The sequence below is a fragment of the Mytilus galloprovincialis genome, chromosome 7 (assembly GCF_965363235.1).
Source record: "Mytilus galloprovincialis chromosome 7, xbMytGall1.hap1.1, whole genome shotgun sequence".
NCBI classification, from domain to species: Eukaryota; Metazoa; Mollusca; class Bivalvia; order Mytilida; family Mytilidae; genus Mytilus; species Mytilus galloprovincialis.
In genome coordinates this window covers 52999355-53017893 of record NC_134844.1, presented here as the reverse complement: position 1 = coordinate 53017893, position 18539 = coordinate 52999355, and the positions used below count along the sequence as shown (strand labels likewise).

The window sequence follows — 18539 nt, the reverse complement described above, 5'->3', positions numbered from 1 at the left end:
TTCATGTTTTAGGAAGTTGTTTTGATTTAGTGTTACAGTTAGCTCCCTTATTTGTAGACTAACTTCTCTTGTTCCAAGTAATTTTTAGATTTCAGGATGTGACACTTGATTACGATGCTAAAATACTCATCCTTTCTTATAGTCCTTATATTTCTGACAGTTATTAACACGTCATTCGGTAAGTGAAAGTAGAAGCACAGCCACTAAACAAGCCCCTGTGTGATAAATTTTATGAAAAAAATTAAAAACAATACCGTTATCAGAGACATATAATATACATATACCATGTATATAACAGTATTTTTTATTTTTTTCTCTCATATATATATCACTTAAATTCAAGCGACTGTGCTAGAAGGCTCTTACAATGCAGTACAGTCGTTTGAATTTTAGTGATAAATAAACAAAAAAAATAGTAAAAAGTCGCTAGATATATACATACAACACAGTCGTTTGAATTTTAGTGATAAATAAACAAAAAAAATAGAAAAAAGTCGCTAGATATATATTCTTCAAACGACTGCAGTGAATGCAGGATACATTTGATTGATTGATAATTTGTTAGTTAAGGGACGACATCAAAAGTTCAATGCAGGATAAAAAACTTAATTCACATAGTTTTTTCACTGACGCCCCAACCCCCCTTTTAACTTAATTTAGGAAAAATTGATTTACCAATAGGGATATATGTAAAAATCGATTTTAGATATATATATATACAAAACTTGTGGAATTTTAACCCCCCACCCCCAAACTATATGATTTAAGTTTTTTATCCTACATCGATCTTTTGATGTCGTCCCTAAGTCCAGTGGCAAATATTTCATGCATGTTCAGGACGACTCCGACGAGAATACATTTGACTATAAAAGAAAGAATTGTAAGGAGCTAAAAGTTCCATGAATACTACTGCAGTTTTTGATTGTCTACAGTCATGACAATGATGACAGTAGTGGTTGGATAATGTTTAGTAGTCCAAATAATTATATATGACTCTTGAACTGTTGTCGGTGTTGAAAGCGTCAAAGCAAAATTTTAAAGTAGTCTTCCTAGATGTTGACGTCATAATTATTTGGACAAGTGGTTTAGTAGTGATACTTTCTGTAAGGTTTCAAAGCCAAAAAAATATAGTAATAATTAACACCCTTCCAACACTGGCAACAGGGTTCAATTAACATCATAATAATTTTAACTAGTGCCAGTAGTGGTTCATACATGTCAACCTCCCAACGGGAGTACAATAATCCTGTTTTCAGGGGTCTCCTGCCGTCCTCTATCTATGTCCTCCTGCTTAAGAGAAAAAAATCCTGTGTGTGAAATATTTCATGAATGAAAATTTTCGGACGCCATATTTGATCATTTCTTACTACCGTACGGGTGTAATTGACACATGTGTTAAATCAAAGAAGATGTATAATTTTATGACTTCACTTAAAAGCTTGGGTGTCAAGCATACTGGTAATCAACGATGCTTACCTCTGGCTAACTGCCGTTGTGTAATAAAAACTTGTGTATTAAAATATTATTTTGTTACTTCCCTTTAATCTATCTTGTTTAAAGTTGTTTTGCTTTAAAATATGTAATTTGTTAAAAGACAAAAATGAATAATATTAAACACTTCTATTTGTAATTTAAATCAGTCAGGGGTACTACTTGCACAAGTGTATTTTATTTACTTGAAGAAGTAAAAAAAAATATACACATACAAGCTCCCGTTGCCATTGATGCCATATCCTGGCCCTGCAACGTATTAATTCAGATTCAGATAAGTAAATAAATAATGTTTGAATAATCTCCCCTTAATTTTCTGAAAATTTACTTGTATAAGTAAATTTTTCTTACAATCCCACAAAAATCTTCAAGTTTTGAGATGTAAAATCATGCTTTTAATGATTTTTCCCAGGTTTGCTCAAATTTTTTCATTAAAATTCAATGTTTCATCTCATTAATTAATCAAAGAAACTGATTTAGCAAAGATCTTGTATATTTGCGCAAGGCATTCAAAAATTGCTCCTTTGGGGCTTGTAAATGAGCAGTGTTATGAAGATAACAGACAAATGGGATTTTCATTGTCCATGAAATTACACTTAAATGATTAGTAAAGACATCTGTAAAGGGTACACAATTTAAAATTCTTTCAGAGCAAAGAAATCTCAAGAATTCAAGATTCAAGAAAAGAAGAAAGGATGATTTTTTTACTTATACAAGTAAAAAATTCTGAATGTCTAAGGGACATAACTCAGCCAATATTTTTTTAACCTATACAAGTAAATAAAATTCACTTGTATAAGTATCCTACAAATTTACTTATATAAATTAATTAATATAACTTCTCAAGTAATTAAAAATAACTTGTACAAGTAGTACCCCTGACTGGTCGTTAAACACTTCCATTTGTAATTAAATAAGAACGTACTGTAAAATCCTTGACAGTTTGACCTCTTACATGTCCTTCAAAGTAGTTTGTTTCAGTCTTTCTTAATTGTCTATACAGTTATATATGATAAGGAGATGGGGACATGAATACAAATCTATACACATCTACAATGTATAGAAAAGGTCATAATGATTTATTTGCAAACAGTGAAAATGGTGAACAATCATTTTATCAAAAAAAAAAAAAAAAACAAGAAACAGATTCTTCTCAATATATTTTTTAAATAATGTGATATATCATTCAAATAGAAAGGCAACAAGGGCATGAAGGGTACTATAAACATATATCATGTATATCATTTTGATGGAAATTTGATGAAAAAAACAACTTTAAAAGGCAATTTCTACACCCAACGGTTACATTTACCACAAAATTTATGTCAATAAAAAACCTCCTGATCTGAGTCCTAGACTCCTAATCTCCTGACCAAAATTTCCAAATTAATCTCCTGATCTGAGTTTCACAGTCCATCACATGTATGGTGGTTTAGTAGTTATGAAATTTGGCTACATTATTTTTCAAATAAATTTTAAGGAGGGGTCTCTATTATCATCATTTATACACATGTAGGATAAAAAAATGCCTTTTTAGTTGCTCTAAAGAAAATATTCTGGCAATATCTTCAGCAGGTTTGACATGTTATAAATTACTGGTATAAAAAATCTTGCTTGGTTTGCTTGCATTGGTATAATGTACCTGTAAAAGAGGGACAAAAGATACCAAAGGGACAGTCAAACTCATAAATCTAAAACAAACTGACAACGCCATGGCTAAAAATGAAAAAGACAAACAAACAACAGCACACACGACACAACATAGAAAATTAAAGAATAAACAACATTAACCCCACCAAAAAACTAGGGGTGATCTCAGGTGCTCCGAAAGGGTAAGCAGATCCTGCTCCACAATTGCAATATATATATTTTTTTCATAAGATTATGGAAATGAAAGTCATCCTTTGATTAAACCATTCATCTTCAGCTTAATCATCGTCAATTGTTTCGTGTCACATAATTTTTTTCAAAATGACCCCATACATTGCCATAGAATGATAGATGGGTTAGAAAAATAGTGGGCTTTTATATGAACATCATGCATGTCATAGTGACATGTCAGAACAATATAAAAATACTTGAGCTCCCAGCAGCAAAGTAAATTTACATTTCACATGCTTGTCATTGAACATTATATAAATATGGTCGTTCTAACTGGGGCTCGCAGGTCTAAATCATTTTTTTTTTTAATATAGGATTTCGCTATATTTTTCTTTAAATGAACTTTATCTTATACTTAAAAGAAAAAGAAAATAAAAACTTGGGGTCACAGTTCATTTATCTCACAATCTGCCTTCGAAAGAATTAAGCATACATTTTTGTAAATGTACTTTTTTTCTGTTGAACTAATAGGAGAAGTAAAAGAAATTTTGTTTGATGATCATTCACGGAATTGAGTGCATATAACCGAAACCTAATATAGAGATTCAGAGCTATACATAATTAATAAATCAATGTTATTGTTTATGATCTTTTGACAGAATATACTAATGTTAGACATGATAGAGGAAATATCGAAATTAAAAAAATAACTTAATCACAGAAATAAAATTAAATTTTACAATTATTTAGTTTATGTACATGATGTACAGCTTATTTGAAAACAATAATAAAAAACAATGAAAAATATAGGTCACCGATGTGTTAAAAAAGATATTTCAATTTGAATGCCAAAAATGGCATTTTTGGACCAAAGCATGCAAAGGCAGATAATTTGGAGCTTTTTCAATGATATATAAACATTTTTAAAAGTCATCTGGGGGCAAACAGAATTGATTTTATTGGTTGATTTTTGTACCATTTCATTAAGTAATAACTAATAGTGTTATTTTTATAAAATTTGTAATGAAAAAACAAATGTTTAATTCTTTGCTGAAAATTTTGTACCCGCGAGCCTCAAGTAAATCCAAAAGTGATCTACACATGCTACATATATCAAGTTTTTGTCGAGCCTGCAACTTTTGTTGCAGAAAGCTCGACATAGGGATAGTGATCCGGCGGCGGCGGCTACGGCGGCGGCGTTAGCTCACTTCTTAAAAGCTTTATATTTTAGAAGGTGGAAGACCTGGATGCTTCATACTTTGTATATAGATGCTTCATTTTACGAAGTTTCCGTCAGTCACATGTCCAATGTCCTTGACCTCATTTTCATGGTTCAGTGACCACTTGGAAAAAAAGTTCAATTTTTTTGTAATGTTGAATTCTCTCTTATTATAAGTAATAGGATAACTATATTTGATATGTGCGTACCTTGCAAGGTCCTCGTGTCTGTCAGACAGTTTTCACTTGACCTCGACCTCATTTCATGGATCAGTGAACAAGGTTAAGTTTTGGTGGTCAAGTCCATATCTCAGATACTATAAGCAATAGGGCTAGTATATTCGGTGTATGGAAGGACTGTAAGGTGTACATGTCCAACTGGCAGGTGTCATCTGACCTTGACCTCATTTTCATGGTTCAGTGGTTATAGTTAAATATTTGTGTTTTGGTCTGTTTTTCTCATACCATATGCAATAGGTCTACTATATTTGTTGTATGGAATGATTGTTAAGTGTACATGTCTAGCGGGCAGATGTCATGTGACCTTGACCTCATTTTCATGGTTCAGTGGTCAAAGTTAAGTTTTTGAGTTTTGGTCTTTTTATCTAATGCTATATGCCATAGGTCAACTATATTTGGTGTATGGAAATATTTTATGATCTTTATGTCAGTCGAGCAGGTTTTATTTAACCGTGACCTCATTTTCACGGTTCATTGCACAGTGTTAAGTTTTTGTGTTTTGGTCTATTTTTCTTAAACTATAAGTAATGTGTCAACTATATATGTTGTATAGAAGCATTGTTAGCTGTACCTGTCTGCCTGGCATGGTTCATCTGACCTGGACCTCTTTTTCAAGGTTCATTGGTCTTTGTTTGGTTATCTTGGTTAATGTTAAGTTTATGTGACAGTTGTAATAAAGCTTAGCTTTATACTTAGGACTATCAACATAATATCAATGATTAGTATAGAAGGCTAGACATTTAAGCGTGTGCACTCTTGTTTTTATTTGAATTATTATGAACGCACACAATTTTTCTAATCTTCCCATCAGCATGATCAGTGATTTAGATCAATTAATTGTAACAAAAGACATTATTAGAAGAAGTACACATTTTTCTCAGAATTTCATGGGCTGAATGGAGTTATTTGTAAAAGTAGCTCCATCTGGTGTAATAATAATAAAAAAACATTAAATGACTTTCTTTGTTTCAATCTGTGTTGTCTTTTTTATATTCATATGATAATGCTAATAGATATTTAGAATAAAGACTTATATACATTTTGGCATGTTATCACTTATCCGAAGTTTTTTTATATTGTTTAAATGTATAACAATGGATCATGACAATAGTCATGATAGTCGATATAAAGAAAAATTATATTTAAAATAAAATTTGTATAAGAAAAAATGTTGCACTATAGTTAAAGGGGCACTAGCTGTCAAATTCAAGGTCACCAATTTGACTCAAATTCTCATATTTGATTTATAACAATGTAAAACATTTATCCAAACTATCAAAAGTCTAAAATAAACAGTTTACAGAGCATGGGGTAGATAATATATAGGTTCGTTTCGTGTGTATTTTAGTCCAGACGCCATCTTATTACCTATCGATTTGACCTCAGATGAACATATAAGCAAGGTAAACATAGCTAGCTGCATAGATAAAGATATGAATAGATTAAACCAACATGTGCAATTAGATTTTTATAGGTCTGTTTAATTTTATTTTATAGATTAAAAATACATGTTTCTCATTGTTTTTAACCGTATAAGAATGATTTTATGTGCATCGAATTAGTAATCAACTGATTTACCGTAGTTTCACTTTCATTGTTGACATTCTTTTTCTTTAAATAACCAGTACATGTACAATGCATGCGTTGTCAATCTCTAGCGAGGGGTTAAATTGAAGTTCACATGAATACGGATTTAAAGAGGTTGACTCATTCACTTGCAAGTGAATTACTAATTATCAATGTTTCTTAGCGTAATTTGACAAAATTGAACCTTTTTGTCTGCAAAAAACAAATTGTTATTTCACTATTTTACTTTCATTAATGATGGAACAGGAAAAAATCAAACTTCAGATTTTTTATATATCTCGTAGCTAGTGCCCCTTTAACATGATTAAAAAAAATAATGAAGTTTATTTTTTTTATTTATTTCTGATAGCTTGAAACAGTAAGCATGGTAAGTAGACTTTGGGGTCTTCTATAAAAAAAAAAAAAGGGAAGAAGGAGTGGCTAAATCTTTGTCAGATATGTTTTGCATACTATGTGGATTCAGGTCTATTTAAAACAGAAAGTGTAAAAAATCACCAATAATCTTCATCATGATTATGGTGATTTTTTTATATCTCTAGAACCACCTGATTCGTACATATATCATGTATATCATGTATATATGTATCATTAACATATTTATTCATTTTCAGCACTGCAACCATGGGTGCCAGAGATTGTTACCCTGGAACCTAATAATCAGACAGTTTTATCAGTGTCACAAGTTAGCGAAAATGACAATTATGCTGTTTTCCAAGCTCACACTCAGTATAAAGATGTCACTTTATCATTACATCCAAATATCACCATGGAAACCTCAGAGACGGGAAGTAGTATTGGAATATTGGTGGTTATAAACGGACAAACATCTCTAAATGTTTATTTGACATCACACCTAAATGTTACAATAAATGTCCTGGTTTTCATCAGTATTGCAGCTGATGGCAAGTATTTTTCATATATATATATTATACATACATTTTAAGAAATATGATCATCATCACCATTATTTCACATCCTTATCATGCTTATTCCAAAAATTGAAATCAAATTTTCTATTGAACATGTACTTGAACAACCCACCTTTAAGATCAGAAAGTCAATTACATGTATAAAATAGTAGATGGGATAAAAAAGTTAAAAAAACAAGTAAATTTTGTTGTAGATTCCATAAAAAAATTCTTTCAAGCATAAGCATGCATGATAAGCAATCATGGCAATGTCATATCATGATGATTTTTTGAAGTGTTTATGAAAAAAAAATTTGCCGTGTTTTTTAAGTAGAGTTTTTTTTCATCATGTTCATTATGACCATTTCCAAAAAATCTATACTTAGGATTTACAGCATACATGTTAGCCAGCATGTTAAGAGCTGTATTATAAACAAATGCTAAATTGAAATTTCACTGTTAATTTTATGCGTCTGAAGAACTACTCTGATCTACTCTGCATTAAACCTCATCAGGTATGCTTAAACCTAAATGTTAAGGCAGAGATGAATAAATTTTATTTAGAAATATGAGTACAAACAACACAAAAAGCTTAGCCTATAACTATTCTAACGTTCACTTTTCCTGAGTGAGTAATTTGTAGTGTTTTTGCATTAGTTGCTGCCTCATTGATAGATTTATCTAGTCATCTTTAACTTCATTATATTATCATGCATGTTAATTTTTCTTCTTCCATTCATAATAAACATTTCTGAACACTCACGATGGTCAAAAGTTGACTTTGTATATATATTTTTTAAAGTTTGAAAATTTTACATCAAATTTGTATAATTCATTAATTGGGTGTTTTCAATTTTTTCTAATTTTAGCTTCAACTCCTGTGCCAGGAGGATGTAATTTAGAATTCAACATGGAAAACGACCCAAATATTCACATTGATTTTAGAAATGAAATGAGTGATGTCATGTTTCAATGGGCTAAAAATTCAACGAAGGATTCAAGTTGTGAACAATCACCAGTTTTAAAACTATTATCTTATCAGCTGTATGTTTATTACATTGGTGACAGTGATTGGACAGAAGAAGCTTTTTTTAATGGCATTAAAAAGATGCTAACTCATGAATATGTTATGAAACACGGAAAAAAGGTTTGTTTTACATGTTTAAGACAGAGAGCACGTTTGTTGTTGTACTTCATCTCAAAGTCAGGATTTTAACACAGAGCAAAAACTCTCATCTCACTGCAAGTTTCAGAAGTCCCCTAGCATCATGAGTATGTATTTGACAGAAATTCTTTGCAAACTGAAAATCACTTAACAACAACTTGGAATTGAAGAACAAAGAGTAATATCAATCAAAATAAATCTGGCAAAGAAATCAAACATAAGAATACAGTTTTAAGTGAGTTATCTCCCTTCTTTTTTTTGGGCATTAATTTGAAAATTAATACAATGTTTTTAATATTGCGAAAATTGTGACAGGGTTCTATAAATTCCAATAATTTAAACTTGCATATTGAAATTTAAAAAATTGTGTCCTGCAATTTTATTTTATTTTAATCTCTGTCATGTCTGTCCTGTCTTTTTATTCATCCTTAAACATGCTTAAGCCCCTCGTAAAAATCAAATGGTAGTTAATTTTTTTTTTTTACTTTTAATTTTTTAATTCTCTACCATGTCTACTTCAATTGAATATAAATTAACAGACTAATTTCATTTTTTGTTTACAGCTGAAAGAAATAAAATATTCATCATCCAAAAAGCCCCTCTTTAAATTGCCATCTTACACAGGTCAGGGAACCATTTACAATGTAATTGTAACACATGGAAACCAGATAGCTTCTTATGTTCCCATGACAACATATTCATGTGATCTTAATAAACAAGATGAACAGTGTCACTATGCAAGTAAGTAATGTAAATTCTTGAATGACAGAAAATAGAAATAAGAAAATGTGGTATCAGTACACATGCCAATGAGACAACTCTCCATCCATGTCACAATGTGTAATTCCAAACAAAACCAATAGTATTATTTATATAAAAAACGAGAAACAAGACACAATTATGGACCACATCATGCACATCAAGAAATGAAAACCACTAAATAAACAAGAGGCTCCTGACTCGGGTCATGTATGGTTTCTTTTTCATTCCTGTCACATTAGGAAACAAACAAGGATGAAAGGTTTCAATAAGACAGCATATGATGATGTTTATGCCCAAGCCGTAGCAGATGGGGCTTTATGTTTTACCATTGGGCGTCTGTACATAGGTGCATCAGTCTGTCCGTACGTTTGTCCCAAAATTGGTTCCCAAACTATAACGTTAATTTGCCTCAACCAAATGTTATGAGATTTATACACAATGCCTATAATCACAAAACACAGTTCAAGTTTGAATTTTGGTGGCGTTACTTTTACCATTCTATAGTTATGTCCCTTTACAAATGGAAAAATGATGAAATTTTTGTTTTCATTTTCTAACTTACGTAATAAGTTTGTCTCAACTAAATATTATGAAATGTATATACATGTATAACGCTTATTACCACAAAACTCAAATTTTGTAGTGTTACTTTTACAGTTCTTGAGTTATGTCCCTTAATTACTTTATATGTTAGCTGGGACATTATCTGTACTGTGTCCCTATCAGTGTTCCAGCTAGGATTTGAAAATGTAGGGGCATGTTTTTAAAAAAGGTTTTCACTGAAAAAAATCGAATTCTTATTATTATCACATAATGACAGCTAATAGGTTATGGACACAATCCACATTTATTATGCCCCACCTACGATAGTAGAGGGGCATTATGTTTTCTGGTCTGTGCGTCCGTTCGTCCGTTCGTTCGTCCGTTCGTCCGTTCGTCCGTCTGTCCCGCTTCAGGTTAAAGTTTTTGGTCGAGGTAGTTTTTGATGAAGTTGAAGTCCAATCGACTTCAAACTTGGTACACATGTTCCCTATGATATGATCTTTCTAATTTAAATGCCAAATTAGAGTTTTGACCCCAATTTTACGGTTCACTGAACATAGAAAATGATAGTGCAAATTTCAGGTTAAAGTTTTTGACTTCAGGTTAAAGTTTTTGGTCAAGGTAGTTTTTGATGAAGTTGAAGTCCAATCAACTTGAAACTTAGTATACATGTGCCCTATGATATGATCTTTCTAATTTAAATGCCAAATTAGAGTTTTGACCCCAATTTTACGGTTCACTGAACATAGAAAATGATAGTGCAAATTTCAGGTTAAAGTTTTTGGCTTCAGGTTAAAGTTTTTGGTCAAGGTAGTTTTTGATGAAGTTGAAGTCCAATCAACTTGAAACTTAGTATACATGTGCCCTATGATATGATCTTTCTAATTTAAATGCCAAATTAGAGTTTTGACCCCAATTTTACGGTTCACTGAACATAGAAAATGATAGTGCAAATTTCAGGTTAAAGTTTTTGGCTTCAGGTTAAAGTTTTTGGTCAAGGTAGTTTTTGATGAAGTTGAAGTCCAATCAACTTGAAACTTAGTATACATGTGCCCTATGATATGATCTTTCTAATTTAAATGCCAAATTAGAGTTTTGACCCCAATTTTACGGTTCACTGAACATAGAAAATGATAGTGCAAATTTCAGGTTAAAGTTTTTGGTCAAGGTAGTTTTTGATAAAGTAGAAGTCCAATCAACTTGAAACTTAGTATACATGTTCCCTTTGATAAGATCATTCTAATTTTAATGCCAAATTAGAGAATTTATTCCAATTTCACAGTCCTTTAAACATAGAAAATGATAGTGTGAGTGGGGCATCCGTGTACTGTGGACACATTCTTGTTTTTATTATGATTTTTTTTGCTTTTTCAGCCACAACCAGTAAAGTATTGATTAGTGTAGCTGGGGTACTTGGGTTGTTTCTATGTGTTTTGGGACACAGATATTTCCAAACAGGTAATTTTAGATATACTCAATCATAACTCTAAATTTAAACCACTTTCTGATCCTCAAATTGAAATTCTTCCATAATTAAAATACATGGATTTTATGTTTTCTAAAAAAAAAATTGTTCTAGATTGATTGCAATTACAAAGTAAACATTTTAATTGTTGCACATGTGTAATCAGAAGTGATAACCCTTTTTAACCAGAGATTGTGTGTTAAACAGTTGAACAGTCACAAAAGGTGTTAAATGTCGCTTAAAGAAAAAGGTTGCATAAAAAACAGCTACAAAATTAATGTACAAGTTTAGAAGTGTACAATCAGTTATAACATGTATAAAGAAATATGAAATAGCTAGCCCTAAATGAAATTATTTTTGTTTGTATGATAATTATGAGGATATACAATGGTCACTTCATATTGAATTGCTAATCATCACCTAAAGTTTGACTTTCAATGATCTAATATAATTTTCATTAGAATTAAACGGTTAAAACATACAGTTTGGGTTTTAAAAGATTAAATAGACAGAATCCTGTCTGAAGTTGCATCTTTAGTTTATAGCGCCTTTGCTGAGATTGATTATATTTTTCAATGACTTATTACTAAAAACAATTGGTAACGTACTATGAAAAATTTATCAGATTTTATAATTTTCTTGTAAAAGTTTTATCATACATTATATGAAGTCCCCCCCCCCTTTTGCTACCCCTCTAAAACCCCTCTGATATATTAATAATCCATAATCTTTAATGTTTGTCATCAGTCATTATTTTCTATTTTAGGAAATTTTCTAATGGCCTTCTGTGGATTTTGTGTCATCTTCTACCTAGTGCTGAACATCTCCACATTACAGTCATTAACTGGTAAAATTTTATAACTTACGGTTGTTCCATTAAAATCGTACATGGTACCCAGGAAAGGCACTTTAAAGATGCAGCCACCACCAATAGAGGCAAATTAAAATTTCACTTATATTTTCACTATATGCAACATAGATGACATCCACTCATAGTTAAGATTTTGAAGTGCCTTCCCTGGGTCCCAAGGATGTTTTTATGGAACAGCACATGTATATATATGGATGCATACCCTTTATTGATATTTGCCAGCAATAATTGACATCACATATAAATATATATGAATTATCGTTTATTGTTCAAATTTGTTGACTATGTCATATTGATTATGCCAAATTGACATCACAAATCACATGTTTGCACTAAAGTTAACAAAGTGTATCATTTTGATATTTTTTTCAATAATTTTGTGAATTAAGGATTAACAAAGTGTTACCATTGCATTTTTGCAATGTGAGAGGTAAGATTAAACCTCTAATTATAAATATCATAAACTTTTCTGAAATTTTACAAGATGCTTGATTACACAATTGAAATAATACAATGCTCAGATGTATTTTCAAACTATTGACTTTTTTTGGTATAAAATAACTGATTATAAAAGATTTATATTAATACAATATATACATAAAATTCTTTTCAGTTATACTTGTTCTGTCATGTATATTGGCAACAGTAGCTGGTGTCCTGTGGTTAATGCTATGGTGGTGCATTGGAGTACCAGTCCTGTCTGTCCTGGTTCCTGGTTTTACAGCTGGTTACCTGTTTGCATGTGTACTGTTCTACACTGATTTTGGTAAAAAATGAATGAATCTAGAAATTTATTTTGAGATTGAACAGGAAAAGTATTTAGTGATTGCAAAAATTCATCAACCATTTCCAGGAGCATGCGTAAATGAACTGTATTGATTGATGTGTTTCCACTTTCCACTTTTATTGCTGATAATTTTTCCATTGAGTTTTGATGGAAATTATTAAAAATTATTTCCATGTGGATATCATCATGTGATCATACTCAGCAATATTTCCTAGGGACATTTTTTTGAAAATGAGAATACTGAAATTTATGGGATTGAAATTCCAGGATATTTAAAAATTTTGTAAGCTGGAAGTTCCAATGTGTGACTAGCAAAATTCGTGTCAGTTGGCAGATATTATGAAGAAGTAAATGAGTCAATCATATTGCATCCAATTGAACAGTCACATTTATGACGTTGTTTAAGGATGTTCTTAGGTGAGGTTTTGGAATTTGTGTCAAACGTTCAGACTCCTTGGTGTTTTTCCATACAATACAATGTAAAATATTTTGCCCCATAACACCCATTTATTTTTTCATATAACAGGGCTCACGCTACCAGGCGACTTGGGCGAAGAAGTCGCCTTCCCGACCATCACTTCGTTTTCCCCGACCCCCAAAAGCGAAAACAAGTCGCCCTGTTCTTGACGATACTCGCTTTCAGTCGCTTCCGTCACCGGACATTTTCAATTTTTACCAAGTTGATGAAACATCAATTTTTTATTGATAATTAAAGAAATTCAGACATAAACGATTCATTATCTTTAGAAAAGAGGTTGAAGCATTGTCTTCAACTGGTCTTCGCAGTGTGTAACAGGTTATTTGATAAAAATACAACTTTTTATCACTTCGTGCATTTTCGCAAGTTCAGGTGCTTGTTACTCGAAAACGTACATCAACCTAAATTTCGGTGGCAAAATAAGTTTGTTACTTCATTAAACGTGATAAAAGTTGCCTCCAGTAAATATTTAATCCATTTATTGCATTAAAAACGTCATGTTCTTTTCCAAATAACTTGTCAAACATCGTTTATTTTTGTAAATTTTCTTGCATTCGTCCGCCATTGACTGATTTCTAAACTACGGGTCTGAACTGGTCCAGCTATGACCGAAATCCGTACTTTTACAATAATTACTACAGACGCACGGATGGAACAGCTGACAGAAGAATATTGATCCCAAAGGGGAAAAATACGCATTCCACACACATTAAGAGACTTTTGGTTACATCTAATTGATTGGTCTATATAATTCCCTATATTTTTTATGGATTGTTTCAAACTATTGATTTTAGTTGCTTAACTCTGAGACTATTATACTAATATCAATATATTATGGCCCAGCTTAATAACTTTTATATTTTTTTTATGAGAAACACTGAATTTCATACACAAGATAATTTTTAATTAAATTGTAATTGATATAATATAATTTCTTTACATTTTTTAAAATATTTTTTTTTTTTTTAGTGCTAGATATTTAGTTGGTAGTTTCTCACAAGAACCTTAGTAAAACTTAAACAACTTTTAATTTCAAATGTTACTTTAATTGTAATTTTTTACTCAGATATGAATTGAACATTATAAAAAGAACATTAGTTACATATGGCCCTTTATACTATTGTAAAATCCAAACATTGTAGTGCACCGCACGAATGAGCACTTCTCTTTCAAATCTCACCACTTCTCCCTATCAGATTCAAAAAGAGAAGTCACTTCTCCCTATAATTCTAAAGTAGTGTGAGCCCTGTATAAGACTTAATAGCTCATGAAAGGTCATTTACCAAAATTTAAGAAGATTCTTAATTTTCTTTCTTTTGTTTTGAGATCAATAATACCAATGCAAATATAAGGTAAAAGTCTGAGTCAGTCTTTCCTGCCATATTTTAAATCTGAAATATATCTCGAAAGGAGGTCCATGACTTATCAATATTTTTAGCTTATTTTTATCCTTAATTGATGCTCTACCAGCTTATAGTACATCAATTTTATCTTCTTAATTTATAAATTTTCACCTAACCTAACCTCACCTAAGTACATCCTTAATAATAATAAAAAGGAACCCTAATAAACAAGTTTGAATGACCTAAAACGTCTGATAAAAAAAAACAAAACAGAATTACCATTTCCTGCAATAGTTATTTTGATGCAAAAGGTTTTGGGATAATTTTTATGAATAAATACAATTCCTAGAAGAAATGTGCATCAGCTTACAGTAAAATTTTAAAACAAACATTTTTTTGTTGGTATGAATTTTTTCCACAAAGAGGAATCCCAATAAATATATTTTAGGCTAAAGTATAGAGTTATAAATCAGATGCAGACAGTTCCCTGACAAGTAAAAAGCCCTAACTGTTAAAATATAAGGGCAAACACTACAAGCACCGGGACAAATTCTTCTGCATCCACACAGCATGAGTAACAAACCCTGCAGAAAATAGATGGTTTGAAAATTAGAGGCTGCTTCTCGTCTACAATCTCATTTAATGTGCCTTATGATAATATGTCTTTTGAGTCACTTTCAAATACCATGTTTTTAAGCAATACAAATGTCTTTAAAAAAATTATGGAAGAAATAAAAATAAAATGTTACCATCTTGTTTTATTTTAGGTAACTTACTGTATTGGACAACAAGATATAATTATGGCATGTCATTCACTGTTGGAGTGCTGATTTTACCAGTTTTAATATTATATTGGACCAGAGTGGTATGTTATCGTACATGTCATAGAGCATGATCAAATATTTAACAAAAAAATCATGGCTTTTAGGTCTATATAGCAATAGATAGTAGATTTCGTCCTCTCCAAATATCTATCAAAGAAGGGTTAGTGCCAACATAAATCTTCTTCTCTGAATCTATAGTTGATCCATATAAAGTAACCAATTATCCTTTGGGTATTTAGTTTAATTATGTTACTGCTGCATTTGTGATGACTCAGCCTGCTAATCAAAAGGGCTGCCAATGATTCAAATAGAAAATACAGGTTTATTGTGAGAAGTCTCTTATATCTTGAAAATCTGTATAGAAATGGAAAAGCTGACAGGATCAAAGTTTTTAAAAAGAATTCATTCATCACAGTAAACAAGAAAATTTGAAATACCATCTTGCTTCTAAAAATAAAGCATCAGATTTATAACACAATCCATAAGGAAATCAATTCAGATAGCATCACATTAAAAAATGTAGCATCACATTACCATGATCCAAAAAGGCCCTGGGGAGAACACTGTTAACCCTTCCTAGGATAAAATTGTCAATCATGGTTGTAAAAATTACAATTTTAAATTTTAAATACAGCCATTCCTCTTTTGAAACTATGGTGTTGTTGACCATATTATACCTCAATGTTGATCTGAAGATTCTTATGAGAGTTATGAGACATTTTTTATTTTTTTATTTTGTGACAGTAACACCTTGTTTATGTTGTTAGCCTAACTTCTTTTAGACCATTTAATAGAAATCTTATACTTGGTACTATTATTAGCCATCATGTTCAGTGGACCACATTTAGCATCATTTGATGTGACCATTTAGTGAGATACACAGGTATGGGACTTAAACCATATTTTGACTATTGTATCAAAATGCCACATTGTGACACACATATTAATTCCTTATTTATAATGCACAGTTGACATGTTGCTATGGTGTTTCAATCTTGTTCATATGTTTTATTCCATTTTCAGTTGAATATTTTGTGCTGTGCCTTCATTGGAAGTTTTCTGATCACTTTAACAATAGATGTATGGATAGAAGCTGGCCTGAAATTTATTATTGTTAACACATTTAGACATGCCTACATAGATGGTTACCTAGATGTCATAGTAACAGGGCCTTTTGAAATTAAAGGTAAGTATATTGATTTAATGTCCATACTACTACACTCATCTTGATTGTTTTAATTAGTACACGGAGGAGATATAGATAACCAAGTACACAGAGGATATATAGCTAAGAGATGAATCATTTATAATATAGAGGCAATGAAAAAAAAATTATTCAAACAGTCTAATTGTTAAACCATCTATGTTTTCATCAATGAAAATGCAAAATATATAAATACACCACTACACCAAGTCAGAATGGGGATGTTAAATCTAATGCAAGATTTTGGACACTTTTTTAACAGATAAGTGTCTACTTTAAACGATTCCATTAGTTTATATTCAAATGATAAAATTGTGAAGATTTCAGATATTTGGCTTGACTTGATAGTGCCAGTACCAGATACATTTGCATTGTATTGTCAAAAACAGCCTATATTTATATAACAGAGGCTGTTGTCTGCTCTATTGTCGGGTTGTTGTCGCTTTGACACATTCCCCATTTCCTTTCTCAATTTAACTTTCAAATAGATAGCTGAAAGTTGACATTCTAACAATTTTGTAAAACTGCTATATTTTTGGTGCTAAAAAGGGGTGGTACTGGGCCTACTCCTTTAAAAAAACTTTGATTTTCATTTAAATTTTGCTATATAGATATGATTTATAAACATATTCATGTAGAATTTTTTATTTATCCCTTAGATATTATCCTTTCTTGTGTGTGGACAGTACTGTTTGTCACTGGATCAGGATTACAATTTTACAGAGAACGAGGCAAACCAGAATTCCCATCCTGTCCTAGAAAGTTACGTAAATTACGTCGACAACATGCACCAAATACCTCGGATCAAGATCACATAGAGAGAGATGAACGTTCACCTTTATTGAGAAATGTTGCTGAACCTTATTATTCAACCAGAGATAGAGATCAGTCAGAACCAACATGAAGTTGATATCGAATTTCACCAAGTGTTAATTGATCATGTACCTGTACTTATGGAAAACAATGGTTTTGGAGAATAACAAAAAGACTATAATATTGTAAACTATTTAATTCTTCTATGTCTGTTGAATGTCTCCCTTTATTTATAAAATGATAAAATATTTAATATATATCTTGATATACAAATGTAATAACTAATTATTGTGCAATTTTTGTAGAATATTTAAAATATCATAATCCTAGTATACTTATTATGCTTATATTTATGTATTTATATATATTATGTACACATGTTTTCATGTTTATTTTTTTTTATCTTGCTTCTCTTCAATACCGTAAGAAGGGCTTTTCAATGATGCATATGCATTTCAATGATGCATATGCATTTCAATTATGCATTTCTTAAGCTAAAGTACTTTTACTTTCATCTATGTATTATATACAGTATTTATGTTATGATTGATAAGAAAATTGTTCTTAGTACGTGCTTGTAAAGTACAATATTGTTATTCTATATATAGATAATCTATTATTTGACTTATATATATGGTTTTAAGTTACATAACATTTCAAATGTTAACTGGAATCAGATTGTTGTTGTTGCCTTGTTGTGTAAACATGCTTGGAATCAGAGTGTGATTCAACATTTCAGAATCTGCAAGTAGTGATAGTTTCTGTCATTTCTTTCATCTTTTGGCCATAATGATTTTATTAACTTTGGAACTTCCACTAAAAAATAAATCAAAAACATCCTGCGGAAGAATTTTTTAAAGATTGTTCTTAAAGATATTTGGCTTATAATATATTTACTGTTTACAGTTAAACCATAATCTGTTAAAATATTGAAAACTATTTAAGAATTCAATTATTTTGTTAGTTTTGGTTAAAAGTAAAGATTTATAATAATTTGTCAAAAATACAACTTTTGAATC

The 18539-nt window shown here is 30.9% G+C and overlaps 1 protein-coding gene across 1 annotated transcript; it reads left to right on the top strand.

The window, feature by feature from the left end:
* The first annotated feature begins 19 nt into the window (after positions 1-19).
* On the top strand, positions 20-17674 carry LOC143083263 (transmembrane 7 superfamily member 3-like). The gene is made up of 10 exons (XM_076259531.1): positions 20-178; positions 6969-7259; positions 8135-8412; positions 8994-9171; positions 11110-11193; positions 11967-12047; positions 12685-12837; positions 15447-15544; positions 16527-16689; positions 17367-17674. Exons 1-10 carry the CDS (start codon positions 115-117, stop codon positions 17609-17611), a joined length of 1635 nt encoding a protein of 544 aa, XP_076115646.1. The 5' UTR covers positions 20-114; the 3' UTR covers positions 17612-17674.
* Positions 17675-18539: the final 865 nt, after the last annotated feature.